At 51.6% G+C, this 27,969-nt stretch overlaps 13 protein-coding genes across 13 annotated transcripts; 6 read left to right on the top strand and 7 right to left on the bottom strand.

The window, feature by feature from the left end:
• Nucleotides 1-129: 129 nt before the first annotated feature.
• M436DRAFT_73318 (uncharacterized protein) lies at nucleotides 130-1,237 on the bottom strand (the record flags this gene model as incomplete). Its single annotated transcript, XM_013571317.1, has 2 exons — nucleotides 130-655; nucleotides 714-1,237. 2 exons carry the CDS (start codon nucleotides 1,235-1,237, stop codon nucleotides 130-132), a joined length of 1,050 nt encoding a protein of 349 aa, XP_013426771.1.
• Nucleotides 1,238-1,607: 370 nt separating this feature from the next.
• Nucleotides 1,608-2,502, bottom strand: M436DRAFT_48663 (NUDIX family hydrolase; the record flags this gene model as incomplete). The annotated part of the gene is made up of 2 exons (XM_013571166.1): nucleotides 1,608-2,120; nucleotides 2,182-2,502. 2 exons carry the CDS (start codon nucleotides 2,500-2,502, stop codon nucleotides 1,608-1,610), a joined length of 834 nt encoding a protein of 277 aa, XP_013426620.1.
• A 622-nt stretch (nucleotides 2,503-3,124) lies between these two features.
• M436DRAFT_73320 (ribosome-releasing factor 2, mitochondrial) lies at nucleotides 3,125-5,916 on the bottom strand (the record flags this gene model as incomplete). Its single annotated transcript, XM_013571318.1, has 3 exons — nucleotides 3,125-5,553; nucleotides 5,646-5,706; nucleotides 5,758-5,916. The coding sequence occupies 3 exons, from the start codon at nucleotides 5,914-5,916 to the stop codon at nucleotides 3,125-3,127; spliced, it is 2,649 nt and encodes an 882-aa protein (XP_013426772.1).
• A 234-nt stretch (nucleotides 5,917-6,150) lies between these two features.
• M436DRAFT_73321 (PX domain-containing protein) lies at nucleotides 6,151-8,056 on the top strand (the record flags this gene model as incomplete). The annotated part of the gene is made up of 3 exons (XM_013571319.1): nucleotides 6,151-6,639; nucleotides 6,673-7,126; nucleotides 7,176-8,056. The coding sequence occupies 3 exons, from the start codon at nucleotides 6,151-6,153 to the stop codon at nucleotides 8,054-8,056; spliced, it is 1,824 nt and encodes a 607-aa protein (XP_013426773.1).
• A 777-nt stretch (nucleotides 8,057-8,833) lies between these two features.
• Nucleotides 8,834-9,968, bottom strand: M436DRAFT_73322 (60S ribosomal protein L37; the record flags this gene model as incomplete). Its single annotated transcript, XM_013571320.1, has 4 exons — nucleotides 8,834-8,979; nucleotides 9,165-9,236; nucleotides 9,322-9,384; nucleotides 9,965-9,968. 4 exons carry the CDS (start codon nucleotides 9,966-9,968, stop codon nucleotides 8,834-8,836), a joined length of 285 nt encoding a protein of 94 aa, XP_013426774.1.
• A 192-nt stretch (nucleotides 9,969-10,160) lies between these two features.
• Nucleotides 10,161-12,400, bottom strand: M436DRAFT_73323 (pali-domain-containing protein; the record flags this gene model as incomplete). The annotated part of the gene is made up of 3 exons (XM_013571321.1): nucleotides 10,161-10,788; nucleotides 10,840-12,160; nucleotides 12,214-12,400. 3 exons carry the CDS (start codon nucleotides 12,398-12,400, stop codon nucleotides 10,161-10,163), a joined length of 2,136 nt encoding a protein of 711 aa, XP_013426775.1.
• A 1,950-nt stretch (nucleotides 12,401-14,350) lies between these two features.
• Nucleotides 14,351-15,718, top strand: M436DRAFT_48624 (acetate kinase; the record flags this gene model as incomplete). Its single annotated transcript, XM_013571161.1, has 3 exons — nucleotides 14,351-14,736; nucleotides 14,785-14,881; nucleotides 14,936-15,718. The coding sequence occupies 3 exons, from the start codon at nucleotides 14,351-14,353 to the stop codon at nucleotides 15,716-15,718; spliced, it is 1,266 nt and encodes a 421-aa protein (XP_013426615.1).
• Nucleotides 15,719-15,784: 66 nt separating this feature from the next.
• M436DRAFT_82462 (t-SNARE) lies at nucleotides 15,785-17,079 on the bottom strand (the record flags this gene model as incomplete). Its single annotated transcript, XM_013571322.1, has 3 exons — nucleotides 15,785-16,416; nucleotides 16,469-16,989; nucleotides 17,057-17,079. 3 exons carry the CDS (start codon nucleotides 17,077-17,079, stop codon nucleotides 15,785-15,787), a joined length of 1,176 nt encoding a protein of 391 aa, XP_013426776.1.
• A 150-nt stretch (nucleotides 17,080-17,229) lies between these two features.
• Nucleotides 17,230-18,259, top strand: M436DRAFT_82463 (EF-hand; the record flags this gene model as incomplete). The annotated part of the gene is made up of 6 exons (XM_013571323.1): nucleotides 17,230-17,430; nucleotides 17,528-17,584; nucleotides 17,637-17,652; nucleotides 17,770-17,895; nucleotides 17,957-18,169; nucleotides 18,225-18,259. 6 exons carry the CDS (start codon nucleotides 17,230-17,232, stop codon nucleotides 18,257-18,259), a joined length of 648 nt encoding a protein of 215 aa, XP_013426777.1.
• A 514-nt stretch (nucleotides 18,260-18,773) lies between these two features.
• Nucleotides 18,774-19,509, top strand: M436DRAFT_73327 (Isochorismatase hydrolase; the record flags this gene model as incomplete). The annotated part of the gene is made up of 2 exons (XM_013571324.1): nucleotides 18,774-18,808; nucleotides 18,936-19,509. The coding sequence occupies 2 exons, from the start codon at nucleotides 18,774-18,776 to the stop codon at nucleotides 19,507-19,509; spliced, it is 609 nt and encodes a 202-aa protein (XP_013426778.1).
• A 1,095-nt stretch (nucleotides 19,510-20,604) lies between these two features.
• On the top strand, nucleotides 20,605-22,186 carry M436DRAFT_47994 (Nucleotidyltransferase; the record flags this gene model as incomplete). The annotated part of the gene is made up of 4 exons (XM_013571060.1): nucleotides 20,605-21,118; nucleotides 21,174-21,245; nucleotides 21,302-21,520; nucleotides 21,576-22,186. Coding segments are annotated over 4 exons (1,416 nt in total), but the record flags the coding sequence as incomplete, so codon positions are not given.
• A 2,773-nt stretch (nucleotides 22,187-24,959) lies between these two features.
• On the top strand, nucleotides 24,960-26,126 carry M436DRAFT_73329 (lysophospholipase A; the record flags this gene model as incomplete). The annotated part of the gene is made up of 5 exons (XM_013571325.1): nucleotides 24,960-24,975; nucleotides 25,009-25,063; nucleotides 25,112-25,244; nucleotides 25,299-25,438; nucleotides 25,493-26,126. 5 exons carry the CDS (start codon nucleotides 24,960-24,962, stop codon nucleotides 26,124-26,126), a joined length of 978 nt encoding a protein of 325 aa, XP_013426779.1.
• A 269-nt stretch (nucleotides 26,127-26,395) lies between these two features.
• Nucleotides 26,396-27,826, bottom strand: M436DRAFT_48045 (Metallo-dependent phosphatase; the record flags this gene model as incomplete). Its single annotated transcript, XM_013571068.1, has 1 exon — nucleotides 26,396-27,826. The coding sequence occupies one exon, from the start codon at nucleotides 27,824-27,826 to the stop codon at nucleotides 26,396-26,398; it is 1,431 nt and encodes a 476-aa protein (XP_013426522.1).
• Between the last annotated feature and the right edge of the window lie 143 nt (nucleotides 27,827-27,969).

The following is a 27,969-nucleotide window of genomic DNA, read 5'->3' on the forward strand; positions in this document are numbered from 1 at the left end:
CTCCCACCCCTCTCAAAAGTTACGAGTGATCACCTTCTTCTCCGAAAAAATAACCACGAAACAGAAAAACAACGCCTGGTATATGAGTAGAGTGAGTGCCTGCCAGACGACTGCGAGAAACTCGTCCATCTACAAGGCCATGGTGTTGTCGTGGTTGATGCCAGGGGTGACACTGGCCATGAACTTGAGGAAGACGACAAGGTACTGATCAATGCGAATAGCGACCTCGTCATCCTTGCCCTCATCAGTCAAAACCTCCCACTCATCGTTCTTCTTCTCCTCACTCTTCTTCTTATCCTCATCCAACCTCAGTCCACTGGTTTGATCAACCAAGCCCTCCATACCTTGACTCGAAACCTCTTGTCCATTCTTCATCTTCTGGATTCGCAGTTTGAGAGCAGCATCGGCGCGGTCGAGTAGGATTTTCATGACGCTGGCGTGGCGGCAGGGATGAATGGAGGCGGTTTTGATGGGCGGAGAGACAAAGTTGAAGTCCTCGAGGGTGACGGTCTTGTCTTTGTAGTCGCCGACGATGTCTTCCATCATGGCCAAGGGCGGGAGGGGTTCATTCGAGGATGAGTATCCGGAGAGATAGAGTCGTGGTGTCATGTAGTATGTGGAGTAGGTTATGTAGATGGTGTAGTAGCGGCGGGTACTAGAAGTCAAGAGGTTAGCGATGGCTTGATGAAGCGTCACGGCGAAAATGGGCTCACTCGGTCTGGCCGTCTTGAGCCTTGGGGTCGCGGATGATGGCTTCAGGGTCATCGTCTTCATCCTCGATATCGGGGACATCTTCTTCGTAGTCACCGCTATCTTGCTCGACATGTCCATCATCGTCAACGGTACGGATGTCGCCTGGACAGGACTCTGGCTTATTGAGATCACCGCCGGTTCTCAACCAGCCATCGTCGTCGTCTCCAGTGGGGTCGAAGGTCTCGCCCTCCTTGACCAAGTCGTCAAGGCCTTCCCTGCCAGCAAACTTGTCGTCGTTGAGGCGTCGCTTGCATTCGACACCACGAGTGACGAGGTACTGCTTGTTTTCAGGCAGATGCGAGACACGCTGAGCAGAGGTGGCAGCGGCAGACCATGACCACGAAGTGAATTTGCTTGTGAGGAAGTCTCCAGCCAGAACGAACTCGTCAGGTGTGAGCTTGCCCGTCTCGCGGAAGTTGGAGGTGGTCGAGGGTTTGGCGTAGTCGCGTATTGTGTCAAGCGCGCTGTGGATGTATGAGTACATGGTTGTGTGTGTTGGTGATGAGGATTGGAGATGAAGATCCGAGGTGGAGGAGGGAAACAGAGTGGAGGATGCGAGACAAGACAGAGCGGTGGGTGAATCATCAGGGTTGTCCTGATGAGCGGGGCACCCCGGCGATAACAAACACCTGACGCCTGATAACTCCACCCTCATTATCTGCCTATTCGCGTCACATTCTCAATCATCACAAGGCTGCCGTTTGCACTGACACGAAAGAGATGAGAAACCACTGCTTCGTATCTGTTTCGCTTGTTTTGAAATACAGTATAGACTTGGTTGCTCTCAAGTCAACATGAGATTGCTCATCTGAAGCTGGTACCGACCATCATGATCACCAGATATGCATATTCTCTCACAACTTGCCCTCACGTCTCAGGCCCTCGTACATAGCCACAGCAGCCAATGCCTTGCTGTCCCTGCCTCCCTCGCGGAACAAGTTCTCCAGTCTCACTACCTTCAGCGTAATCTTCTCACCGTGATCGCGCAGTCCTGTCAACTTGCCCTGCCAATCCTTGAGCTGTTTGCGTGGAATGCGCTGCTGGTGTAGGAAGACAGGCACAAATTCATCACAGCCGCCAGCAGAAGGATACATTGCCTTTTGCAACTTCTCTCCGTCCGAAGTCTCGTCTTCATGGCCAAATGTGAGCTTTGTTAGGTCAATGAGTTCGTCCTCTTTGATCTTGAGGCCCGTCTCCTCTTCAATCTCTTTGGCGGCTCCTCCAGAGAATGTACCTGCATCGTCCAACATACCCGCCGGAAGCTCTGGGAAACAGAGCGATCCAGCTGGGATACGGGGCTGTACGGTAAGCAGTACGTGCTTGTCTTTTTCAGAGCCCTCGTCCACATCATCAGGTTGTAGGATAAGCTGTGAAACCTGTCAATGAAACGTGTTGTGGCTTTGTCACCTTTGTACTGTGCACACTTACCAGCATAGCAACACTGCCTCCTCTCAAAAACACAGAGCCAGGGAACTTTTCTCCATCATCATTTGTCACTTCTGCCTTGAACTTGATGAACCCGATTCGTTCTCCGCCGAAAAAGTCGACGCTTTGAATGTCGATCTTTCGGAGCTTGTAGGGCTTGTCGTGAAAGGTGTGGTTCTTCGATTCTTGTTGCTTGAGCGAATGTTGAAGAGTTTCTGACCATGTCTTGAAGGCTGGGAAGGAAAGCAATTGCTCTTTTGTGAGGTCACTAGTCAAGTGGACTGGGCACTCGGGTGAGAAGCCAGGCAGTGTGAATGTGCTCATGATTCTGGTGTTGAATGTATGTCTTGTGGGCAATCTGCTCAGTTGTCGAGAAAAGTTGACGTTGACAGTAAATGGAGCTGATCTGAGGAGCATGTGTGTGCAGTGTAAAGGTAAAGACGCATGGTGTTGCGAGTTGATTGAATGTATGTCATGACGTAAGTCAGGCACTTTTCAAAGTGATGCTCTACTTTGCTCAGTCGACAACGAATCGGAATGACAAAGCGACTTATTTACTTATGAAAATGAATGGTTCGGTCATGCTAAGATATCGATTGTTCTAATACACTGGGTATGATGCTTTGGACTGTTGTTGTGTATTTTGGAATGAGACACACAGAGAATGTGACGAGGCTACAATGTACAAGCTGTGTTCAGAACAAGAAATACTAGATTCCTCCCTCAGCGGCTCTTGACGGCAACAACAAAAGAATGCTGAGCTGCGACAGAGCTCTATGAGTCTGCCATAGTATCTCGTGATATGAATCACGTTGCCTATGACCTACAAACACAACCTGGGAGGGCTTCAATCGAAAGGCAGGGTCATCCCCCTTGATGATTAGACATGGTCAAAAACAAAAGATCTGTGTCTACATTGATGTTAATACAGCTGAGAATATTTGACCTAGAAGCCACCACTCATCTCAGATAGCGCAAGCTTCATCCTCTGGGGGTTCATCTTTTCAAACCGATCGACCGTCATCACAAATGTGCCCCTTCCTTGGGTCAGACTGCGCAGGTGTTTCAAGTATCCCACCATCTCTTTGAGAGGTACTCTTGCTACAATCTGACGCGTCTGGCTTCCTACACTGACAGATCCTGCGCCAATACTTGACGCCGAGCCACCGAATGGATCAGGTGGTGAGTAGATTCTAGTCGGATCAATCTCGATGTCGTCTCCTGAAGCATCGGTTTCGTCATCAGCGCCGAGAGATACGACTTGTCCTCCTCTGGCAGAACTGATGTCGTGCACGACGCCTCCAAGACTAGGCTCGTCTACGGTGATTGTGACGTTCATGACGGGTTCCATCAATGCGGTGCCGGATCCAGCGTCTGCTGCCTCGCGCAAAGCTTTCTGTACAGCAAGGCGAGCAGCTGAAGAAATGGCAGCGGCATTGGTGGTTTGGAAGAGATGCTCAGAGGGGTCGAAGGTAATGGTAATCTTGGTTGAGTGGAGAGGATAGCCATGCGATGGTCCACGGGCGAGGGCTGCTGTAACACCTGTCTGCATGGCTGATTGAAGCATCTGCATTGGTAGGGTGGAGGGTAGAGGAGGGAGCTCAGATTCGATTGCAGAACCATCTGGGTAGAGCGTCGGGGTGTTGAGAACCAGATAGTTGTTGTCCAGTAAGGCGAAAACATGTGTGTGGTCGTCAGCTGTCTCCAGCTCTGTTTCCTCAAATGGCATTACGCTCGCAGTACATCCAGCCTTAGATGCCTTACCAGCCACTTCCCTGTCGAAGACTGCAGATGCATCGGATGAAGGAGCGGAGAGGACTTCGCGGTAGCCAATCTGAATGTTGCCAATTCTGGCCTTTGCTTTGAGGTCGTTGATGAGTCTGTCGCGAGCAATCTCCAGATGAAGTTCGCCCATACCAGCCAGGTGAGTCTGTCCACTTTCAGGATCTTCTCTCACATTCAAACTGGGATCTTCTCGAAGCAAGAGTGCCAACGTCTCAGAGATGTGCTTCTCCTCAGCCAAGCTGTTTGGCTCTACACTCGTGAAGAAGACAGGCGGGGGAACAGTGATCGGCCTTAGCTGCAAAGTGTTTATCGGTGAAGGAGGACCGACCTTTGGGTTCACTCCGCTGTACAGAATCAATGTATCGCCTGTACGTGTAGACTTCAATCCGGGGATGACTCCAATCTGACCTGCCTCGATGGAGGAGATCTCGACAGCCTCGTCCGCGTACATCCTCAGCAGGCGAGGAGCCTTCTCAGTGATGCCGAGATTAGTATTGAAAAGGGGAGCATTCTTTGTAATCGACCCAGAGTATACTCGAACGTAAACCAGAACACCTCGGCGTGGGTCGGTGACTACCTTGAATGCCAGAGCACAGGCTTCAAGACTCTTGATGATAGACATGTTCTTGCTCGCAGCCAGCGCTTTGGTTTTTGGTTGCTTCTTGGCCTCGATCGTTGCGGGCAAAGCAGTCTTGCCCGAAAGGAGATCGTTCAACCCATATTTGGAAGGACCGACACTAGCTTCAGGATCCGGTCGCTCCTGTGGCGAAGGAAGGAGGTCCACGACCGCATCTAGTAGTGGCTGGACACCAACATTGCGGAAGCTTGCACCTGAAAACACAGGCACAAGTTTTTGTGGTTGCTGTAAGGTACATCTTCTAAGACTTTCTGTGATATCGACTGACGGGATGGCCAGATGATCTTCGTCGTGCTCGAGGAACTTCTCAACCATCTCATCGTCATGCTCACTCAGCAGTTCAACCAAAGCAATTCTTGCTTTCTTGATCTCTTCTGCGAAAGCCGAGTTGTCGGCTTCTAGGCTCTTGAGGGAAAACACCCTGAGTGCCTTACCGTCACCACCTTCTTCGTAGAGCAAAGCACGAAGTCCCACGGCATCACCGACACCCTGAAGCTTGAGATCACCAGGCCGCCACCATGGAATTTGACACAGTGCGGGCCAGACACGTAATCGTGTACCTATCTCAGATATGGTTCTCGCAAAAGCAGCGCCCTCGCGATCAAGCTTGTTGACGAACAAGATCTTCGGGATTTGGTATTGCGTTGCTTGAGTCCAGACCTTTTCAGTCTGCGCTTCGACACCGGCGACACCATCGAGAATACAAACAGCACCATCCAGAATACGCAAAGATCGAAGGACTTCGAAAGTGAAGTCAGCGTGACCAGGGGTATCTATGAGGTTGATGTTATGGCTTTGGGTAGAGCGTGGCAAGACAATCTTGTCCGACGAGAGATTGGTAGCTGACGAAGCCGCTGGTGGCCAGGAGAAGGTAACAGCTGCTGATTGAATGGTGATTCCTCTAGCACGTTCGGCAGGCAAAAAGTCCGTTACGGTAGAACCTTCATCGACATCTAAGGAATATTCAGCACATGAAATTTGAACTGACCGAAAACAGAGAGCAACGACGAGAATGAAAAAGGGATAGCCAAATGCATATACTAACCTCCCAGTCTACGAGTGAAGCCACTGTAATAGAGCATACGCTCTGTGGTTGTAGTTTTACCCTTTTCCAGACTCAGTACCTACATTCCGAAAAAGTCTATGTTGCGACGTACCGCATCGATATGGGCTATGATGCCAATGTTACGAGTCTTTGTTGTGGCTAGATCATTGCGACGGGGTGAATAAGAGGCAAAAGATCTAGCAATTATGGATGCAAGAGACTTAGCATTGTGGTGAAGACGGCGACACGGCCATTGTGATCTTAACAGCATCACAGAGCAATTGTCAGACAATAAACAGATCAATGACCTGCAGCAAAAACAAAAGATGACTTTTGGCAAGTTGGTGGAAAAATCAACAGGCACCAGTTTGGAGATGGACATGTTCGCGGCCCTCGGCTCTTGGCAGGTGCCGGTCTGGGGCAGGTGCGATGTCATGGTCTCGGGCAGGTGCGCTCCATCGACCACTAGCATTTCCAGCGACCAGCCAGACCTCGAACACCGACTATGGATTATTCTTCGGCCATAGCCAACGATGCAGGTCGTGATCCGTGGGCCTCATCGCCCCAGCACGACCGCTCTACCTTCCAGCAACCCAACAATAGCCACGGCGCGCAGCCTACCAACTCGTTCACACACCAGCCTCCGGCTCCTGACGGCGACGACGAACACCACGACGAGAACGCTCAATTACCTCCCCAGAACAATCAGTATTCCTCGCAACAGCCTCAGTCGCAGCCCTATGACAACTCGACCCGCCATGAGCCTCAGCGCTACCACCAGACTCGTCCGCAACACCCCCCTCAGCAGCATAGCCACCTGCAGCAACACCAACTACCACCACAGAGCTATCAGCAACAGCAACAACAGCAGCAGCTACAGCCTCAACAACCGCGAAAACAGTACAAGCTTCAGGCCAAGATTACCGCTCTAGAGCGAACCGGTCGCAAGGACCCCGTCTTGCGCTTCGACGTCTATGTATGCTGCAACCACAAAGTGCTGCCTGCACTCAGCTGACACGATATCCAGACAAACTTGCCCAAGTTCCGCACCACTCAATTCCGCGATGTACGACGTACCCATTCCGAGTTCGTCAAGTTCGCCGACCATCTCATCTCGTCCAACCCCGACGCCTTTGTACCCGCCGTTCCCCCTCCGCTCACTGCTGCTGGCGTTGGTACTGAGGAGGATGAAGTAAGAGTCAAGGCTTCAATGCAGCGCTGGCTGAACACTGTCTGCTCCAACAACGTTCTCATGCGCGATGAGGAGATGGTCTTCTTTGTCGAGAGCGACTTTGGCTACAGCCCTGTTGTCAGACGCAAGCAACCCGCTACTGGTGTTCGTCGCAAGTACATCAAGCAGTTTGCTCCTCCTCCTGATGACACCCCCGAGCTTCTCGAGGCTCGTCCTGTCGTCAAGTCTTTCTATCTCGGAACCATGGATCTTGGCCAGAAGGTTGACAAGGTCGTCAAGTCGCGTAGAGGTAGGCAGCTACATCTTCTGATATTCGATCTACGTACTGACTTTTGTAGCTCTTGGTCTGGCAGAATCCGACTTCGGTGTCAAGATGGGGCACATGCAGGTTCAGGAAACACACACAGGTTTGGCCAATGCCTACAAGAAGTTAGGCAAGGTTGTCCAAGCTGTTGGCGACTACCACGCTGCTCAGGGTACCGCTGAAGCCACCACCCTGGCCGACCCCTTGCAATACCACTCCAGCGATGCCTTCATCGTCAAGGAAACTCTCACCAACCGTCACATCCTCCTGCGCGAGCTGATCCAAGCACAACAAGCTACTCGCAGCAAGACAAGTGCCGTCGACCGACTGAAGTCTTCAACCTCGGTCAAGCGCGATAAGGTCGACGAAGCTCTCGCCGCTCTAGACGAAGCCCGATCGCACGAGTCGCACCTCAAGGAAAAGACCGATCGCGTGACAGAGAATCTCGTCCACGAACGTCGTGCCTGGGCCGCTCGTACAACCTCTGACCTCCGCGCCGCCCTCCGCGAATACGTCATGCGCGAGATCGAAGCAGAACGCCGCACCCTAGCCACACTCGAGCAGGTCCGCCCAGACGTCCGCAACATCGACGCATCAGGCGGTCTCTCACGTCTCGGGCGCGAAGCCCATCCCGTGGTCCGTCGCACCAGTCTTGCCAGCAGTCAGGGACCCAAGGGTGATGCATGGAGTGGTGTTCCACGCAGACCAGATGGTCTGAACCGCAGTATCAGCGGCAGCTTTGCTGGTACAGGTACTGTTCCTGAAGACGCCGAAGCCGAGCAAGCTGAGGAAGCCACGACGGGAAGGAAACGCGCGACTAGCAGTGCAAGCAGCCTGGGCCGTTTGGAAGAGGACGACGAAGATAGAATCGATGCGAGAAATGCTGCCAGCCGACTTGCACAGACGACGTTTTAGATAGGTTTGGTCTGACATAATTCGTGTGTCGTCATCCTATCCTCCTTGTAGATGTAGTCAATGTGTTCAACTTTTTTCCCTCCTCCAATGTTTCCCAGATCTTCTCCAGCGGTTTTGTCAATGACAGCACAAAATTAGGAGAATAGTAGAGTAGTGTATAGAGCCACGAATTTGATGGATCTAAAGCAAGGGTCGGTCTTCGAGCGAGCCATTTAAAGAAAGAACGTTGGAGTGCGAGATAACATTGATACCTTTGGCCTGAACTCAACCTATAGTGGTGTCCAGGTTGAAGAGTGTCAGGGGAGTCATCTGGTGGAGGTGTTCAGGACCAGTCCACCAAGGTGATCGAGTACTCGGATCCGTTCACACCAGATAGAGCCTACAAGATAAGCAAGGGAGCACAAGCGAGGTCATTTTCAGAACAGTTCATACGACATTTGTCTAGGCAAAGGGCTTTCGTAGAAACAAAAGCCACTTCTGCATCTTCTCTCGCTTTGGTCTCGAGGTTGTTTTTGGACAGCCAGATGAAGTTTATATCATTTTCTTCATATTTCTCTCATCCTTCCCGTTCGGCAGGGCCAGCCACATGGTAAAAGACCATTGACCAGTTGGGAAACATCGACTTTTTGGTTGTGCAAAAATTTGGAATCTCATTGCCCCTAATGCCGATAAAAAGAAACTCCCCTGAATCAATTGCCTGACCTTGCAACAAACGCGCTTTATCGTTTTTGTGTCATTTCAGATAATTTTGATCAACCCCGTTCAAAAGGTCATCGTTTAGGCGGAGGCGTTCTGGGGGCCCTTGGCGCCCTTGGGGGTGCCGGAGCGGAAGCCGTTGCTGAACTTGCGGGAGACGAGCTTCAATGAGCGCATGCGGCCGGTACCGGTGGTCTTTCTTCTCTTGGCCTTCTCGCCCCAGTTGACTGTATTGCAATGCATGTCAGAATATGTGTCTCTCATGTGTCAAGGGAGCAGTATGTATGATGGTTCGGGTGCGTGGAATTGATAGGTCGAAGGACGTCGGTCGGTTGTTCGTAGACCAGAAAGGTAGTGTCGAGGATGTATTGATCGGAGGTAGAGGAGCAGGTATGGGATCGGAAAAACGTACACTTTCTGATGCTAGCGCTGGGGTAGCCGCAGTTGGAGCAAGTGTGCTTCTGGACGTGGAGAGAGCGGGAGCCTGTATTCGGTCGTCCGTCAGCATTTCGGTTCCGGAGGAGATTGGTCGGACGCAGTCGTCGTGGTCGGTGATGGGAGTTGCATACCGCAGCGTCTGCACAGAACGTGCGTCTTGTTGTGGCGCTTGCCGAAAGATCCAGTACCCTTGGCTGCGCGCAGAGTGTTAGTTATCCAGATCCCATCGCTCGAGCAGAATACACGGGCAGCGACTAACTCATTTTGAAGTATCGACTGTGCGGCTGGCTGTGAGAGGGTCGGTCGTGTCGCTGTCGAGAATTCTCAAGTGCGTGGAGTTGCAAATTCGCGGTAGTGCGTCGCCCGACCGCTTCGGTCTTGGCAGCTTCGGTAGATACTCGGCTCCACCATCGCTCCTTCCTTGACCGTACACTCTCCAACATCGACACATTCTGTACAAAGACACAGTGATCTGTTGAGAGTTGTAAGTACGTCGCTCTTCGATGGATCTGGCTCTTCACTCTTTTCTTCACCATGCGGTATGCTCTGTCTTCTTCTGAATGCCGGCCCTCAACACATGGTCATCACGATCAAGTAATTTTGGTTGTGAATGTACTGCACATGCTCTTCTGTATAGACTCGCCTCATCGTCGGAAGTATTCCCTCTAGGCATCTAGCATTTGATCACTCATGTCAAGGATCAATTTCTGAAAAGTATTGTGTCTGGGTTTGCCAACATCTACATATCATTCAGTCCTCTCATTCGTCACTAACGCATCGTACTTTTGCTCGATGAGCAAACCGAACATGCTGTGCTTTAGAAGCAGCTTGGCTATTCTTCGAATTGCTTCTCTCCTCGCCAACCCATCAAAACCATACATGAAAAGAGGTATACGTCTAGAATCGAAAAAAGGCCAGCCCCCATCCAGAAAGGTAAAAGTACATAAAACATTATTTGGCAACAATGGCCTTACATCGCACTTGGGTAACGACCAGGAGGAGTCAGTCCAGTGGGGTTGGGACGAGGCATTCCTCCTCTACCACGACCGCCTCGAGATGGGCCGCGCATACCAGGCAACATAAAGTCTGGGTTTTGCCCAAGAATCATATCGTTTTGCTCGTTTCTGCGCTGCTGTGGAGCGCCGGTTACCGACCCTGGGCCGTAGCCTGGTGGCGGACGCCAGTTGGGGTTGACACCACGCTGACTAACTGATGTGAAGTTACTGGTATCGGACATGGCAGGAGAAAGTGCACCCTCGATGTTCTCGTATGAGCCGTCTCTTTGCAGAGTAGGCCCTTCGTGATCTTGACCAAAGTTCAGGCGATCGGGTGTAGGGTGACGCACAGTTGGTATCTGCGGACCGGGAGTCAAGGTTGTTGGAATCGGAGCGCCCACCATAGACGACTCGTCAGGAGCAGCGAAGCGAGGGTCTACGTCTTCGTAGTATGATTCAGAACCAGCGCGTCTGTGACGAGAATTTGTTGGTGATGCTTGAATAGGCGAGAGAGGAGGTACAGAGTTCATCTGAGCCGCCGGTGCGGGAGCGTGTCTGGGAACAGGAGGTGCGTCCCAGCCAACTCGTGGCTGCACATATGTCCTGTAATTTGAGTCAGAATGCATTCGATAAACATGGCTTCGGAAGACTTACGATTCTGAGTAAATGCTTGAAGGAGTGACTGGCTCACCACCACTGGGTTGTCTCTGGTTGACGGGCGTAATGTCTCTGCGTGGACGTGGCAAGGGCTGACCTGCGCCAACCATTCCAGGCATATTGTGTTCACCGTAGTTGGTGGGCGATTGGATGGCAGGACTACCAGTCCTCTCGTCCATCTCGATAGCTTGACCGATAATCTCACCGTCCTCGGGAGAGCCATTTCTGCGAGGGAAGGGGCCGACACCAGGAGGAGGAAGAGGATCGTTGCTGTAGCCTGGGGGAGGACCGCGCTGGCCACGACCCATCATTGGACCAGCCATAGGGCCGGGACCAGGACCGAGGCCCATACCTCTGCCTTGTGGACCGTTCCAACCAGGAGGTGGTGGGCCACGCATACCTTGAGGACCGCCTCTGCCAGGGCCGGGACCGTAACCACCCCTCGGGCCTGGGCCGAATGAGCCACGAGGACCATAGCCACCTCTAGGAGGACCAAAGTTTCCGCGAGGAGGATAGCCGCCTCTGCCACGTCCATAGCCAGGAGGAGGAGGTCCCATACGGTTCGGATTCTGAGACTCGTGTGCGCCATCAGAAGTTTCACGCATCAACATGATCGGAGGCTGGGCATTCTGTTGCATGTTGTAAGGATCAGTGGGTTGAGCAGGCATCGGGGGAAGCTCATCGTCCATAGGACGAGCGCTGGGAGCAGTATTGTTGCTGTGGAGAGACGGCGCTCTAGCGTTGAGTGGAGCACGGTCATCACTTCTTCTTTCGTTGCTCTTGGTTTCGAAGGATGCAAACTGAGGCCCTTTGTTATTGTCGAACGTGCCGTTCATCGGTGGAGGACTGTCTGCTCTGGGCAGCTCATCGGCCATCAGGCGCTCATTCTGCATATTGTTCATATTGTTGTAGTAGTTGGCACCATTCATTTCGGCGTTCTCAGCAATACGCTTCTTGCGAGCCTTTCTCGATACCAGAGTCCTTCTCATGGCGCAGGTAACAACGCCCGAGGCAATGATGAGAATGGTGGCTGCCAGAACGATCCATCCTCCCCACTGCATGTGCGGAACGAACAGCAGAATGTCGACCAGGAAAGCCAAGAGAGCAACCAGTAGGGTGGGGAATGTCAGGATGAGAAGAGCCAGCAGATAGCGAGGAGAGTGGGCGGGCGAGTGGAAGTGAGCGGCCACAGCCAAGCCGAAGCAAATGAGGGTCAGGAGAGCTGCGACGGGATGGACGATGAGGATGGACGAGAGCGAGGCTCGGGTACTAGACGGCAAGGAGAACTCGTTGTTGTCGGCGGCTGAAAAGAGTTTGTCTACAATATGAGTTAGAAAGGGGTGTTGTCGCAGGCTGTCAGATGCAGCATACCTGTGTCATATCCGACTCTCATGCCGCTGCATTTTCCATTCTGGCAATAACCAAAGACACCAAAATCAACACCATCGAACTGGGCCAAGGGGATGGCTTGGATAATGGGCGTCGAAAGGGTGCTTAGCAACAGCAAGACGAAGGCGACGAAGAAGAGGATAGAAAGCGGAGTCGCTGGCCGCAGCATGATGGGCGGCTCGAGAATCGACCTTGTATGAAGTAGGCGAAGACGACGACGACAGCGGTATTATAGTAATGTACGCGTGGGGTGGGTATAAATGTGCTCCTGCTCCAGAGCGAGTGTGATCTCTGAGCTTATGCGCTCGAGGCAAGAATGAAGGAGAATGGAGGCGCAGCAGGAAGCACCGCGTGGATTAAAGGAAGAGAGTTTCTTGAAAAGCAGCAGATGTGAAGGAGAAAACGCGGCCAACAGATGTCGTCGCAAGACACGGCGCAACCAGCACGTCGTTCGTGGGCAGAATTGGAGAAGGGGGGCTTGAGTTGTGGCGTGCAATCGAGGCAGGCCTAACCACCGTAGCTTTCCCATCTTCGACCTTCTTGTCCCCTCTCCACACCAACGACCAGCTCGTGGCAGCCCGGCCAACGCCAGTAGACCCGTTGCCGCAGACTTGTTGCTGTGCCCGTCCTTTTCTTCGCTTCTGCATCGCCTGCGCAACTGGCTAACGTTCATCCTCTTCCATCTGCTTCTCTCCACTTGCAACCATCAATGACATCTGCGACGTGCGAGATTCATGCCGTCTCGAGTCCATCATGAGCACGCGGCACCCCCAGAAGACGCGAAGCCACTAACTTTTCCTAGTCCAGCCTCAATCAAACTTGATTTGATGTGCTGCGCCATATCTCATCTCTTATCCATGTCGCAAATAATCTCTGTTTCGCATTACATTCTGGTCTGCATGGTCTTCAGCCAGGCTGTATTGGTTCAGACGTCTGTCACTTCCTTCGACACAACTCTCGTCTTCGTATACGTCCTTCTATCTTGCTTCTGAACTTCTCTCGAACCCCTCACGCTCACTAGCTTTAACCTTAAATCCCCGCAATATCTGCTTTTTGACGACCCCTTTGGCACGAGCGAGGAAGGCCGGCTTGGCCTATCAAGCCCAACATCAGCCAACGCATGTCTCCTTTGATGGATTCGTACAGATAGCCGACTGCCAGCCGCTTCTCACCCGCTATCACGCGAGACCAATATCTGCAGCCGGAGAGAACAATTCATATAGGCACATAAAGATCAGCCCGAAGCTGAAACGATCATCTGCAAGCGTGCTGTCGAATCGAGACTAAGGCAGGTACCCTCTTCTTAATATCATATTCGCTCTTCCATCAACCATTGTTGAAACGCATTCTTTTCTCTGCTGCTCGATTGCCGGGACGCAAGAGTGTTCGCTATCGTAAACTATCGATGATGATAAGAACGATAGAAAACACATTCACGGTAGAAATGTCGGCTCTTCGGTCTTCACGGCCAACCAAGCTCACCAACAGTCTCGAAACGCTATGAAACGAAAACATTATGCAACTGTCAGCTGTTCTAGCGACAGACGGCACGTCATATGCGTTTGAGGTCTGATATGTCAAACTCTTCGAACAAGCCTGAAGGACTTCGTCATGACCTATCGAAATAGACACTACCTGATCTAAGATGAGCTAAAATAGTATGTACAACTCGCTAGTTGAGGCAATGTTGGGTTCTGTTCTAAAAGCCATGGCCGTGGTCCATGTTTTGCATCATATTCATGAGCACTTTGATGTTCTGGACGTAGTATTCTATGCCACCATGAGTAGCCCGTCTTGACCACGGAAAGTGGAAAGTCTCTCGTGTTTGTCCACGATGACCACTCCAACATCTTGCCGGATATGTCATATGGTATATACACTCTAGTTAACTACATTCTCAGAAATTTCCAAGCTGTGTAGTTAACAGTGTACTTCCAGCGAATTGTGATGACATGGTCATTGGAGGCAGGGTGTTACCATCGACGTGAGTCGACTGAACTCGGGTACTCCGGATGACGATCCGGATTGCGTCACTGCTGGTCCTCTCATGCCACAAAACATCTCCCAGCAACCCAGCAAAAGCATCCTTGCATTCGGAGAGAGCAGAGTTCATATCAAAATGTCCAAAGTCATCCTCTCGATCAACGCAGGTTCATCCTCAGTCAAAGTCTCTGTCTTCAGAGGAAGCTCCAAAGATGCCGAGCCCTCTCAGCTCGCCGAAGCATCAGTCGCAGGTCTAACTGCACCTCCCTCAACACTTACATACAAACGTGGAGATGAGAAGATCAAAGACCAGGAGATCAAAGATGTCAACACGCAGGAAGACGCTTTCAAGTATATCCTCGAGCACCTTATGAATGATGACGGTCTGCCAGAGCTTAAGAACAAGGAGGACATTGAGTTTGCATGCCACAGAGTGGTGCACGGAGGAGACTTTGATAAGCCTACGAGGATTGACAGGGAAACCTATCATCACATCGAGGAGCTGTCTGATCTTGCACCTCTGTAAGTTTCTTGCATAGGATATCTTGACATAGCTGATCGATATCATAGCCACAACGCAGGTGCCCTGACCATTGTCAAAGCTGTTCACGAGCAACTGCCCAAAGCAACGAACATTGCCTTTTTCGATTCGGCATTCCATTCTACGGTAAGTCTGGTGTGGAACAAAGACATGGATTTGGTCTAACATCACATGCCTCAGATCCCAGAGCACATTCGAACATATCCCATCGACCAAGAGCGGGCAAAGCACAACAAGCTCCGCAAATACGGTTTCCACGGCCTCTCATACGCATTCATCACCAGATCAGTAGCAGAATCCCTCAACAAACCCATCGACTCCCTGAATATCATCGCTCTTCACCTCGGCAGTGGTGCCTCTGCATGTTCCATCGTCAACGGAAAGTCCTTCGACACCACCATGGGCTTGACACCCTTGGCCGGTCTCCCCGGAGCAACTAGATCAGGCTCCGTGGACCCCAGTCTGATTTTCCACTTCACGCATACTGCTGGTAAGCCCAGCCGCAGCAGCACAAAGGACTTGCACATCACCGAAGCCGAGGAAATTCTCAACAAGAAGAGCGGATGGAATGCCATCGCCGGCACCACAGACTTTGGCGTCATCACCTCAAAAGCAGAAAAAGGAGACAAGAATTGTCAACTCGCCTTTGATCTTTTCGTCGACAAGATTCTGAACTTTGTGGGTGGCTACTATGTCAAGATGGGAGGTAAACTGGACGCTTTGGTGTTTGCGGGTGGTATTGGAGAAAAGGGAAGTCAGTTGCGTGCCCGTGTGGTCGAGCACTTGAATTGCTTGGGCATTGAGCTTGACGAGGAGAAGAACAAGAAGCCCGCGGACAAGGAAGTGGTGGATATCTCGAAGTCTGGATCCAAACACAAAGTGCTCATCTGCCAGACAGATGAGCAGACGGAGATGGCAAGGCAGTGTTGCCAGAATGCGGACGACTTCCGCAAGCAAGCCTAACGGAAACCTTGGATGCCTGGATCGGGATAATGACCAAAAACGCAATCAAATGTATAGCATTATCAATTATTGGAAACTCGCAAACTCAATAGATGCTTGCTTCCGCCTTCGCCAATCTTTCCTTGTACCTGTGAGTTTGTCTGAGACCAGGTTCCGCCGTAGTCGTTCCGGAGGTCGTATAGCAGGCTCCGGCGGTGTGATGGGTGGAGGCGCAGGAGGTGCAGGAGTCACAGCTGGAGCGCTGCGGCTTTTGGGTTTGAGCATCAACAAGATGAACATGCCAGCAACTACCAGGACTAGCAGCAAGATGATCTTCCGCTTTGTCGATTTCTTCTGGTAACCTGTGGCAACCTTTAATTCTTTGTCCGCAGCTTTGACTTCAGTCGTCATGTTTTCAACATTGTAATCAATGCGATCCAGCATGCTGCCCTGGTCAATGACCATGGTCTGCAGCTCCTGGAAGATGTTGGACAAGTCGATGATTCCTTGTGCGATGTCCTCGATCTCGCGTTCCCGCTGGGCAATGGTCGAATCGTGCAAACCGGTAGAGCGTTGTTTCTGCTTGGTTTGTAGAAGAGTGGTTTGCGCGGAGCTGCGGTCGATCTCGGAGTCCATAAGGGAGGGGTCAGTGTACGGGTTCTGGACTGGAGAGGCGGCTCGATCGAGGGGTGAGTTCATGCCACCGAGCGCACGTAGTTCTGCAAACGTTGTTAGTCTCGAGGTGTTTCGAATTGGAGGATTGACACGTACTCCTGAGGTATGCAGACTGCTTCTTCCGGAACAATGCGCTGCTATCTCCGACCTTGGTAGCTAACGAGACCTTGAGGTTCTGTGCCATGGTCTCTTCTCCTCTGCTTAGACTTCCGGTCTGGTGCGACTCCTTGACCATGTTGTCGATGCGACGGATGGCTCGTTGACAGGTCTGGAAGCCTCTAGTGATCTCTTGTGTCATGGCTTCGATCTCACGCTCTTCCCTTCTCTTGACCTGCTCATCATCGAAGCCTGGCAGGACATGCTTCTGACATAGCTGATCCAGCTTCTTGATTTGTTTGGAGATGTTGTCCAACCACTCGTTGACTTGGTCCTGGACATCGAGCCAGCGCGGCGGTAGACGGTCCATTTCGATTACAGCATCTCGGTCGTCGAAAGCACCAGCGGACATGAGTCCTCTGGTTTCCTCTGATTCGGCGGCATTGTCGGCGAAGCCTCCTGCAATTCGTGACTTTTTGGTGGTAGGGTGATGTGAATAGGACTGGCGATATGAGATGAAGCTACAGAGAGGGAGACATGGTTAGCTTGATCTAGATAGTAGTAGATGGGCGAGTAGGGTATAAGTACAGATTTGTTCTATCGCGCCACATGATGCGCAGTTATGAGGAGAGTTTCAATCAACATGGGATTAGACACGGCTGCACAGGAAACGAAGGGTTGTGTTGTTCTGGCATGTGAACAGACGGACAGGTATGATGCAGCGGGGACAGGGTGGGTGCTTGGTGCTTGCTGACGTGGGCATGCAAGCTGGAAATGAAGGGCGCTGTGGAGACTCTGGAGAGGCTACACCTGCCGCCGAAACACCAATCTCAAGCATTCGTGCATCCTCCTCCTCTTCTTACAACACCTCCTGTTCCTTGTTTACTGCTCTGGTCGCATACCCATTCGAAACAACAGCTGCCACCACCTTTCAAGCCAACCTCTCCCACATCGCACAAATGGTACCCTTGCCCCTTGTTCCCTGTTCAGCCCCACCATGGGCAGGAGCGGCCTGCTGTCGCTCACAACCACAATGCCACTTGCTGACGCATAACACAGGCCGATTCGCTTACCGAGGAGCAAGTCTCCGAGTTCAAGGAAGCCTTCTCCCTCTTCGTACGTCTTTGCGCCGCTACTCTCTACAACTCTCGTGCTAACTCAACAACAGGACAAGGACGGTGATGGTACGTCGCTCACTCCCCTTCCGCCTCTCTTTCGATCCCCTGCTACGCCTCTCAATTCGACTATTCGACATGACTTCCCGCCGCTCGACGTCAATCCGTGTTAACACTATTGCGCAGGTCAGATCACCACCAAGGAGTTGGGCACTGTCATGCGCTCCCTGGGCCAAAACCCCAGCGAGTCGGAGCTCCAGGACATGATCAACGAGGTGGACGCCGACAACAATGGAACCATCGACTTCCCTGGTTAGTCATACTCAACACCGCTATTGCGCAATCGACGAAGCTGACGCCTTGGTACCCACAGAGTTCTTGACCATGATGGCCCGCAAGATGAAGGACACCGACTCCGAGGAGGAGATCAGAGAAGCCTTCAAGGTCTTTGACCGCGACAACAACGGTTTTATCTCGGCCGCCGAGCTTCGCCATGTCATGACCTCGATCGGCGAGAAGTTGACCGACGACGAGGTCGACGAGATGATCAGAGAGGCCGATCAGGACGGTGACGGCAGAATTGACTGTAAGTCTACACGATATATCGCTCACAAGTGGGCTGCGCTGACGCTGATCGACAGACAACGAGTTCGTTCAGCTCATGATGCAGAAGTAGAGGAAGCATAGCGTACGAGTGCACACGGAGAAGAGCACTTGAGAAACAATCATGCGGTTTTCCATAGCCGTCACGACCTGAGAGATACCTGAAGAGCTTATGCCTATCACTGCTGAAATTGACTTTTGACCAAGCACTTTGAATCGATCAATGCCACACTGGCCATCCTAATTATCCACCCTGGGAAACATGTATAGTCGTACAATTCCATGCATTTGTTTCAGCTTGTATGCGCGCTGTACGTCGATATCCCAGGGACCAAAAGCCTCCCGCAGTTCAAACGTTCCATGTGCGGAACAAGGCCAGAAGCGCCTTCGGCCTTGAATGTGGGGGAGGTATGACGATGTGACTTGTCGGGTCAAAGGACGGGATGTCCTCAGAGCGGAGATCCCTCATTAATCGACAAACAATAATAGCACATATCAAGTGACAGAGGTTCCTTGTTCAAGCGAGCAACTAGGCATACGACGATACACGCCAATTGTAGCAACCGCAATATCCAGAACAAAGCAAAATGGCTGCCTCTCGAAGACTCGGTATCTACGACTCGTGTGCACCCCTCGACATCTATCCAGACTAACAGACGTACAGTAAAGCCGGCTCTCTTGTAAGGCCACTCAATTGCTTTGAAATGCTGCATACTATACCACTACCTTACCGCTTACACTACCATTAGCATATGTGACCTTCAAGAAAAGTTTCGCTCGGCCATCTATGAATATGGGCGTGTGATCAGCACTACACAGAAACTACTCAAGGCCTGCCAAATTCTTGACATTCCTGTTTTCGCAACAACTCAACTCCGGGCTAAACTTGGAGAGACATGCAGCGAGCTTGGCCTCGATAGTCCGGATGGGATAAAGACCCAAGCTCACGCTGACAAGAGTGCGTTCTCCATGTTTGTACCAGAGATCCGCGATGCCTTCAAGAAGCTGGGTGGTGAGAAAAGAGAGGTCATCATTGTTGGTATCGAGAGCCATATCTGCGTCACGCAGACAACACTCGACCTGCTCAGGGAAGGACACAAAGTTTACATCATTGCCGATGCGGTCAGCAGTTGCAACAAGGAGGAGGTGCCCATTGCATTGGCAAGATTGAGAGCTGAGGGCGCTATCGTCACCACTAGCGAGTCGTGGCTCTATGAGTGCATGGGCGATGCTTCGGTCCCAGAATTCAAGCAGATCGCGAGTCTCGTCAAAGAATACAACTCCAAGACCAAGGAGGGCCTCCAGGCTCTGTGTAGATTCTAGAGGCTAAATAACAGACACTCGACAAGTGTGAGCAGGCGCGCGAGTCAGAAGCTGAATGGACTATCTTTTATAGTGAATACGAGTGTGATGACCAACGTGATAGGTCAGCCTGGTCAGCAATATCAAGTGGTGTGTTCGGCTGCTATACTGGCTTTCATGTTCTTTGTCTTAGACCGAGTGCAGCAGTTTCCGTGGGGGCCTCGGTCATTCAGCCTTGCTTTCTAACCCGGCTGCTGCTAAGCGACGGAAGATGCATGGGAAGACGGCATGGACACCGGCGGACAGATATATGGCTCGGAAAGGATTGCCGTTCGTTAGGAGGGAAAAAAGAAATCACTTCCAAGGTCACAAGTACATGGGATATGTGATGATGGATTTTATGCGAGTCGAGTAATAGAAAGAGGTCCAAGCGCGTCCTGATGATGATGTTTCAGGGACGGTGAATGAATAGAGCAAGAACAAAGTGAACAGGTGCGCCTTCCTGTTCTGAGAAAAGCGGAAAAAAGACTCGCGTTATCCTTCGCAACACGCGGTCGATTGCTGTCAGGAACCGCGCAGTGCAAAGCAGGGGGTTGCATCAGAGACGATCGCCGACGTCTGTGTCTTCTCCATCATTCCCTCGTCTAGAAGCACACAAAGCAAAGACAAGGAAACACTTTACCCATCTCTGCCCTTCCCCATTCACAACGCCCACCTCGGCCGCCACTTCCTGGTTCGCTCTGCTCGTCCATCGACTCGCCGGTGTCCGTCCTCGTTTGCTCTTGTTCCCCCGTTTCTCAAAACCAGCGCCTGCAGAAGCCCGTGTTTGAAAGAGACGAAGGGAAATCCAAGGACATTGGACCGGGTGTGCCACAAGCGCCGCTGTTGACCAAATCACTCACGCACCTACAACCATTCCGATTACACTCGCATACCAGCCCAACGATCTCTTCTCGGCTCATCTGGTCTGTCGACACTCGATCCCTGGTCGCTGTCGCCGTACCAGCAATACCCCCCGCGGCCTAGTGATCAAGTCTCCCGAAGTTCGAGCATGAGGATTACCTGCAAGACCAACCCCGTTGGAATATCTACATGACGTCCAGTCATACCCCAAACATGGCAACCGCTTCGTTCGCCCAGAGACGTTCGACAAATCCTCAGCAGTCCAATTCCGTGCCTTCGACGCCGCATCAACATCCGCGAGACCTTCGCTTTCATTCACGATCGCCCTCACCTAGCAAGACGTTAGGTCACAATTACCCTCGCTCAGCTGTCCCTGGGGCTACGTATACTCCCACCGCAGTCAAGCCGACTCAAGCGTTCTGTAGATTCGAGGCCAGCCCGGAGTTTAGAACACGACGAATGCCCTACCTCGAAGGTGGCGAACTCCCGTTACCACCGCCAACAGAAGAGCCCAAGCCGGCTCTAGAACCAGGACAAGATGAGAAATTGAGTGGCGACATGCGAGAGCTTTACGGCCGATTACTGCCGACAGAAGAGAGCGAAGAAAGAAGACGAAAACTTGTCCAGAAACTAGAGGACATATTGAACGGAGAATGGCCTGGTAATGAGATCAGAGTCAACGTGTTCGGTTCTTCAGGTAATCTGCTGAGTTCGGACGACTCGGACGGTATGTCTTCTTCCACTGGACTCTCCTGTTTACGGGCGCTTATTGTTTCTCGCAGTTGATGTTTGTGTGACCACACCTTTGAAAGCGCTCGAGTCCATGTGCACCTTGGCTACAGTTCTTCACCAACGTATGTTGACCCTTGTCATCTCTATCACCATGTAATTGAGCTCACTCCTTTCGCAGATGGCATGCAAAAAGTTCAATGTAGAGCAGGGGCGAAAGTCCCGATCGTCAAGATGTGGGACCCGGAACTGCAACTGGCGTGTGACCTGAATGTCAACAACCCACTGGCTCTCGAGAACACGCGCATGATTAAGACATATGTCCAGATCGACGAACGAGTACGGCCGCTTGCCAAGATAATCAAATACTGGACGAAGAGGAGGATACTGAACGATGCTGGTGCGCGCTCCTTCCTCAGCTGCCAAAAGACCTGTACGCTAATTTACTCTCGCAGCCTTTGGAGGCACTATCAGTTCCTACACATGGATATGCATGATCCTCAACTTCTTGCAGACCCGCGATCCTCCGATTCTACCGTCCCTCCAAAAGATGCCCAGTGCTCGCTCCATACAGGCCAACGGCCAGACTTCTGTGTTCGCAGACGATCTGGAAGAGTTGCGCGGATTTGGCAAAGACAACCATGAAAGTCTGGGTCAGCTCATCTTCCACTTCTTTCGATATTACGGCTACGTCTTCGACTACGCAGAGCATGTGGTGTCAGTCAAGGAAGGGAAACCGATACCACGTAAAGAGAAGGGATGGGACAAAAGCAACCCCTTGGAGAAGGAGGCGCATAACCGGCTGTGCGTTGAAGAACCCTTCAACACGCAACGCAACCTTGGAAACTCCGCGGACGACTTCTCTTTCTCGGGTATACACAAGGAGATCCGAAGGGCCTTTGAATCTCTCAAGGATGGTTCCGGGCTCGAAGAATGTTGCGCTCAGTTTGAGTGGCCCGTCGTCGAGAAGAACATTTTCCAAAGGCCGACACCCAAGCCCAAACCTATTCTCACACGAAGTGCTTCCCAGTCTGGGCGGCCTAACAACGGGAACAACCAAGGACGAGGAAACGGCAATGGCCCGAGGAACAATCGCAATGCGTCCAGTCAGCGAACTAACGGCCGCAGATCTTCGAGTGGAACAGCATATGGCAATCCAAGGATGCCAAATCTTATGAGCCCGCCGGCCGGGCCTAATCCTGCAGATTACTTTTCGTCCACGGCCATATCAACCGACCAGCTGCACAATCAGCTCTACAAGCAGTATCGCTTTTTACAGGCTCAACAAGAAGCTTTGAGGAATCAGCTCTTGCAACAACAGCAAACACAGGTCCAGTTGCAGCAAGTTCAGGCCCAGGCGCAAGCTCGTGGCCTCGAATTCGGAACCTCGCCTCGTTCGCGACAATTCGCCAATAATGTTTCCAGTCCGCACAGCCCGCGGACTTTCGAGAATTCACCTACAGCCGCACCGCCGCTTTTGCCTGGCTATCTTTACCATTATCCGGCGAGATACCCTCCACCTTCACCTTTGTCTCAGTCAAGGAATACCGAAGATAACGTTGTTGGTCCTGCCTCACCCTCACTGCAGAACTCAACCCCTACTCTGCGAAGAGGCGTGCATCGCGGTTCCATCACCGAGAGCACACCCAATGCCTCGGCTCGTTCGCAGTCTCAGCCTGGACGTTCTTTCCCCAATCCCATGACTCTTCAGGGTCTAGCTCATCCAGGTTACGATGTGTCAGGGGCTATTGCCACTTCTTACATGTTGCCGCGCTCGGTGCAGCAATTCGCTCAAATGCAGCCCAACGGCTCAGTAAGACAAGCCAATGGCACCTTCTCTACCGAGACCGCCATGCCTAAGGAATATGTCGGGTACTACGTCGGGCAGTCTCCTCAGCTTGTCCCCCAATTTCAGAGCAGCAATCTGGTACAGGTTCCACAGCTAAGGGACATTGTTCCACCATCTGACAGACGCATATCTCCTGAGCTCGGGATATCCATCTCCGATGGCATGCGTCATCGGTCTCGCTCGCCTTCGCCATTTGCTGGTGGTCGTCGACAGTCAAGCTCGGCGTCTGCACATCCCATTGCTGGCACTCCACCTTTCACCCAACAGCCTCTACAGTCCGTCCAAGTTCAGCCCAGGCCCAGTGAAAACCAAGGACCTGTCATTGTCAATGGATCTAACACGACAAGCACGAGACAACGACAGCCTTCTGTAATCATGGCCTCGACTCCAGTGGTTCAGAACAATAACAACACGACTCCTGACTTGGTTCCGACCGAGCAGATCCAGCAGATGTCGTTGGATGTATCCATGTTCCATCCCAACGGCCAGCAGCATGGCACGGGAGAAGCAGCTCCGAGGCACTTTGCTCACCCCACGAACGGACACACAGTTGAGCCTTCTTTGCCAGCCCATGTAGCCCAGAACGTACCGACACCTGTTTGGAGGCAGAATGCCCCTGACCCTCAGGGTGTGTCCAACCATGGTCCACCCGTTTCAAGGGCCCAAGATACGAACCATGTCTCTCCATCCAGCCTCAACGATCCCATGCAAGCTGCCGCACTTCACTCTGCTATGGGGCCGCTTCTATCGCCAGTCGCAGAGATCCGTACCCCGTCGCCTGCAATGGGTCGAGCCGCCGATGCCTCGAAGCTTGCACCTCACCACAAGTTTGCGCAGCAGGTACAGATTGTCAACGGTAAGCATGCAGAAGCAGCTTCGAAGGCTCAAAATGGGAACTCGAATCGCAGTGATGGTGGCAGACACCAAGCTCCTACAAGCAACCCAAATAGCTCCTGGCAACAGGCACCAGCAAGAAAGGGACACAAGAAGAGCAAGTCCAACACGGCGTCCAAAGGCTCGCACGCACCCAGGACTGGTGGAGGAGAACCTTTGCCTGCCAACGAAGCCGATCGAAAGGGGGGATGATCGAATACGATGCGCTATGAACCTGGACAATTGGATACTTGGTTCGACTTCCTCCTTGTAATGCGGGTTTGCTTGAGGCTGGTGATTGCCACCATCTGCATGATCGAGAAGAGCACTGCTCCACATATCTGGATTTACTTTACGTTTTGGAAGGCCACAAAAAAGATGAATATACACGAAAAGGGCGTGCACCATATGAGTTGTGCAAGACACCGGAGCAAAAAAAGAGGGAAGCACAGGAACATCTTCATGTTTTTCACAAGATACCACCCAGCGTTTTCCTTGTTTCTTCCATGTCGATTTCATTTCATTTTCTTTCCAACCATTATTTCATCTCGGCATGGCGTGGCATGGGTCTACAATGAGTTTTTGCATGTGGGCGCTTTTGGCAGAGAAAAATGCATATGGCATCGAGGTTATAGCGCCATGGTTCTTCTGTTTTGCGAGGTATAGAAGATGCAGCCGGGGTGAAGCAAAGACACAGACAAAAAGGACAGAAACGAATACAAAAAAAGTTGAAATCATACTGAGCCATGAGGGGGTTCGACTCTTGACACTGCTAACGAGCATGGCAGCTGCCAGTGGACGTATTTTCTCCATCACAATGGCCTCCACTCTTTTCCTCTCCGTCCGGGGCAACTGTGGGGATGATATGCAGCTCCGTCGATCACTTCTGCCATGATATCCCGAACTTAGTTCTTCTTCCACCAATCGCCTGCCAACACTGGTTGCGATACCCTGTGGTTCATGTAGCATACACCACAAGCCTGCCGCAATGGGTAAAAGAGAGGTTAACCCCTCAGTACGGTAGCCATGCCAGGGACATCCTTCTCAGATCACCACCATATGGCAGACAAGTATAAGAGGCTGGCTTCTGCTACTCCACTATACCTCATCAACAGCAATGTCTCCCATCAAAGGTCTATTTCTCGTGTGTTTGACGCTCTCAACAGGCGTAGCCGCGGCCTCAAAGAAGGCCAAATTCAACTGGCATGACACCAAATACATGTAAGGCCTTGGGGCTCTAGGATTTACACATATACTGATGTATACTAGGCTTGCCTTCGGCGACTCGTACACGTATGTGCAAGGGACTGCTGGACGACAGAACTCGACTTTCATCGGCGACTACTTCAACTTCTCGTTCAGCGAAGAGAAGCTGTTGAGTGACAAGATCGTCCAGAATCAGGTTAGAGTTCCCAGGAGTGATGTTCGAACGATGGTAACTAACTCATTCACGTAGACTGGAACTGCTGAAGGAGGACCAAATTGGGTCGAGTATCTTACTGGCTGTGGTCTCAAAGCAGGCCTTACTTCACCACTGTCATGCAAGACGCAGCTCTGGGACTTTGCCTTTGGGGGTGCAGATATTTCGACCAAATAGTGAGTTACTCTGCCTTTTCCTCTTAGTATACCGACACTGACCATGAGACTCAGTACCCCACGTCACCACAACTATACAGTCATGCTAGAAGAACAAGTCCAGCAGTTCCTGACTTATGCTCAACCCACACTGTCCAACTTCGTCGAGCCGTCAAAGACTCTGGTTGCCTTCTGGATCGGCATCAACGATATCAACGACAGTGCCAAATACGCCGTTGACTTTCCCGTCTTTTACGATGAACTCATCACCACACTCTTTGAGTCCGTTCAAAGCGTTTACGATGTGGGATATCGCAACTTCCTCTTCATGAACCTTCCCCCTTTGGACCGCACACCAGGCAACGTTCTCAAACCCACTCCTCTCCCCAATACCACCATGATAAACTGGTGGGATGACACTCTGTCTTCACACATTGACGTCTTCAACATGCAAAACCCCTGTGCCAATGCTTTTGGCTTCGATGTCAATGGTTTCCTGAATGGCGTCTTGGATCATCCTGATAAATATGGGATTAAGAATGTCACAGGGTACTGCAAGAGTTATGATCAACCGTATGTGGATACTGATCCGGAAGCTTATGGGTGTTTGCCGTTAAGTGAGTATGCGTGGTTCAACGATGGGCATATGACTTCGAGGATTCACGAGGTGCTTGCTAAAGAGGTGGGACAGTTCTTGAAGAAGCAGTAGGGTAGATGCCCTATAGACTCAAATCATTGTGGTTTTCTTGGAAAATAGACATGTATTCCTCTTTAAATGGTGGTATCCTTGATGCGCAAGCGAGCATTGTGGCTCTCGGTGTCATAGCCGAATGTGCAGTTTGATGATAATCAAAGAATGTATGCGTAGGTTTATTAGGTGTATCTTATGCAAATCGCTCATCAAACGCCAGACTCGATGCTAATTTATGTGTATCAATGCTCCCAATGTATTTCCCAGACTCCATTACAAAACAACACTCATTTGCGGTGTTTGCTATTCACACTGACAACTTCAGCGTGTCCCCATGCATTCAAGACCATAGCGGAGAGTTGGTCGCCATTCACACAACCACTGTCAAGACCCTTGCTCCATCTCTTGAGATTCAGACCGCGAGGGCTGTCGTGTCCGTAGACCACGACGGATGGCTTGGAGTGTTTGAACAATGGTTGCGATTCTTCGCCGTCGTCGTTGGTGTTGAACATGTCGTTCCATGACCTCCACCACTCACTGGCTTCTGTTGACTCGGTGGTCGAACTGAACAACCAGCTCATAAATGTCGAATGAGTACGTGCCATACGATCGTTGTACCAGCCCCAAACACGCTCCCATGGGATGCCCTTTTTGCGATTTTCGCTAGGCGTGTGATTTGTCGGTGACATGCTTCGCATATTCATCACGGAGAAAGGGTCCTGACGTAGGAGAGGGACAGAGGGAATAAGACCGGCGTGCACGACATTGATGTCATCCAGGATCTTGAATGTCTTCCTCTTCTTCTTCTTGCTAAGAATGTCAAGATCAGAAGTCACTGGAGCCGAGTGCCTTGGTGGAGTAAGTGCTGGTATATGGATGATGAGAGGGAGCGAGCGAAGCCATTTGAGATGGTGCGGTTTGAGGTAACCAAGCAGAGCTTCTCCTTTGAGTCCTGCGCCTCTCGAATTGGTAGAAGTGTCGATCGCAGCCTCGTCGTTAGCTTCCAAAGACTCACCGGTGGAGGCCCTCGATTGCGCAGCCAGCAGGACACGGTCCTCATGATTGCCACGCACCGACAGAGCGTCCAGAGATATCAATGTGTCTATGACGCCAGGCGAATCGGGTCCTTTTGCGAGAACGTCACCAGTTGCAATAATCTTGTCCATATCCTTCCTGAACCCGACAGCCTTGAGCAATTCAAGAAGTTCGTGCTTGCAGCCGTGTATGTCGCCAATGAAAATCAGACGTCTCTTTCCATCCGGGTCGGACCTTCCGCCAGGTACATGGTCCGGGGATATTTGTTGTAGTTGTGTGATGCCGCTAAGTTTGTTGGGCATCTGCTGACCGAATGAGTCCGGGTTGTCGAGACCTTCGACTAGAGCCTGCTGCTCTCGCCATGCTGGCATCAGGAAGCCACTGCACAGGAAGAACAGGGCGAAGGAGGCGACTATGATGAGCAACATTGCGCGGCGGACTTTGCGATTGATGCAAAAAGCATGACAGAGATTGACAAATGAGGCGTCGCTGTCAAGATCGCAGCAATGCGTGAGTTCACGGTCTTCGTCGTCGTCCGAGTCCGAGTCGTAATATTTCCTATGCGAGCGCTTCTCGTCTTGGTGATGCCAGTTGTTTACAACGCGATCGATCAAAGGTGCACTGCCAGGTTGGTATTGGGAAGGATAGTATTGGTCGGAGGGCCGGGACCTGGACGAACTCATGACTGCGTCATAGGATTGGCCAGAAAGTTTAAATGTCGCGAGACAAGAATATGAGACGGGGTGGGATATGGAATAGTTGTAGGGTGTTTGAAGGAGGGTTGATGAAAGCCTCCTCAGACGGCAGCGTGCAGAGAGCAAAGTTG

Source organism: Aureobasidium namibiae (genome assembly GCF_000721765.1).
Source record: "Aureobasidium namibiae CBS 147.97 unplaced genomic scaffold scaffold_10, whole genome shotgun sequence".
In the NCBI taxonomy this organism is placed as follows: domain Eukaryota; kingdom Fungi; phylum Ascomycota; class Dothideomycetes; order Dothideales; family Saccotheciaceae; genus Aureobasidium; species Aureobasidium namibiae.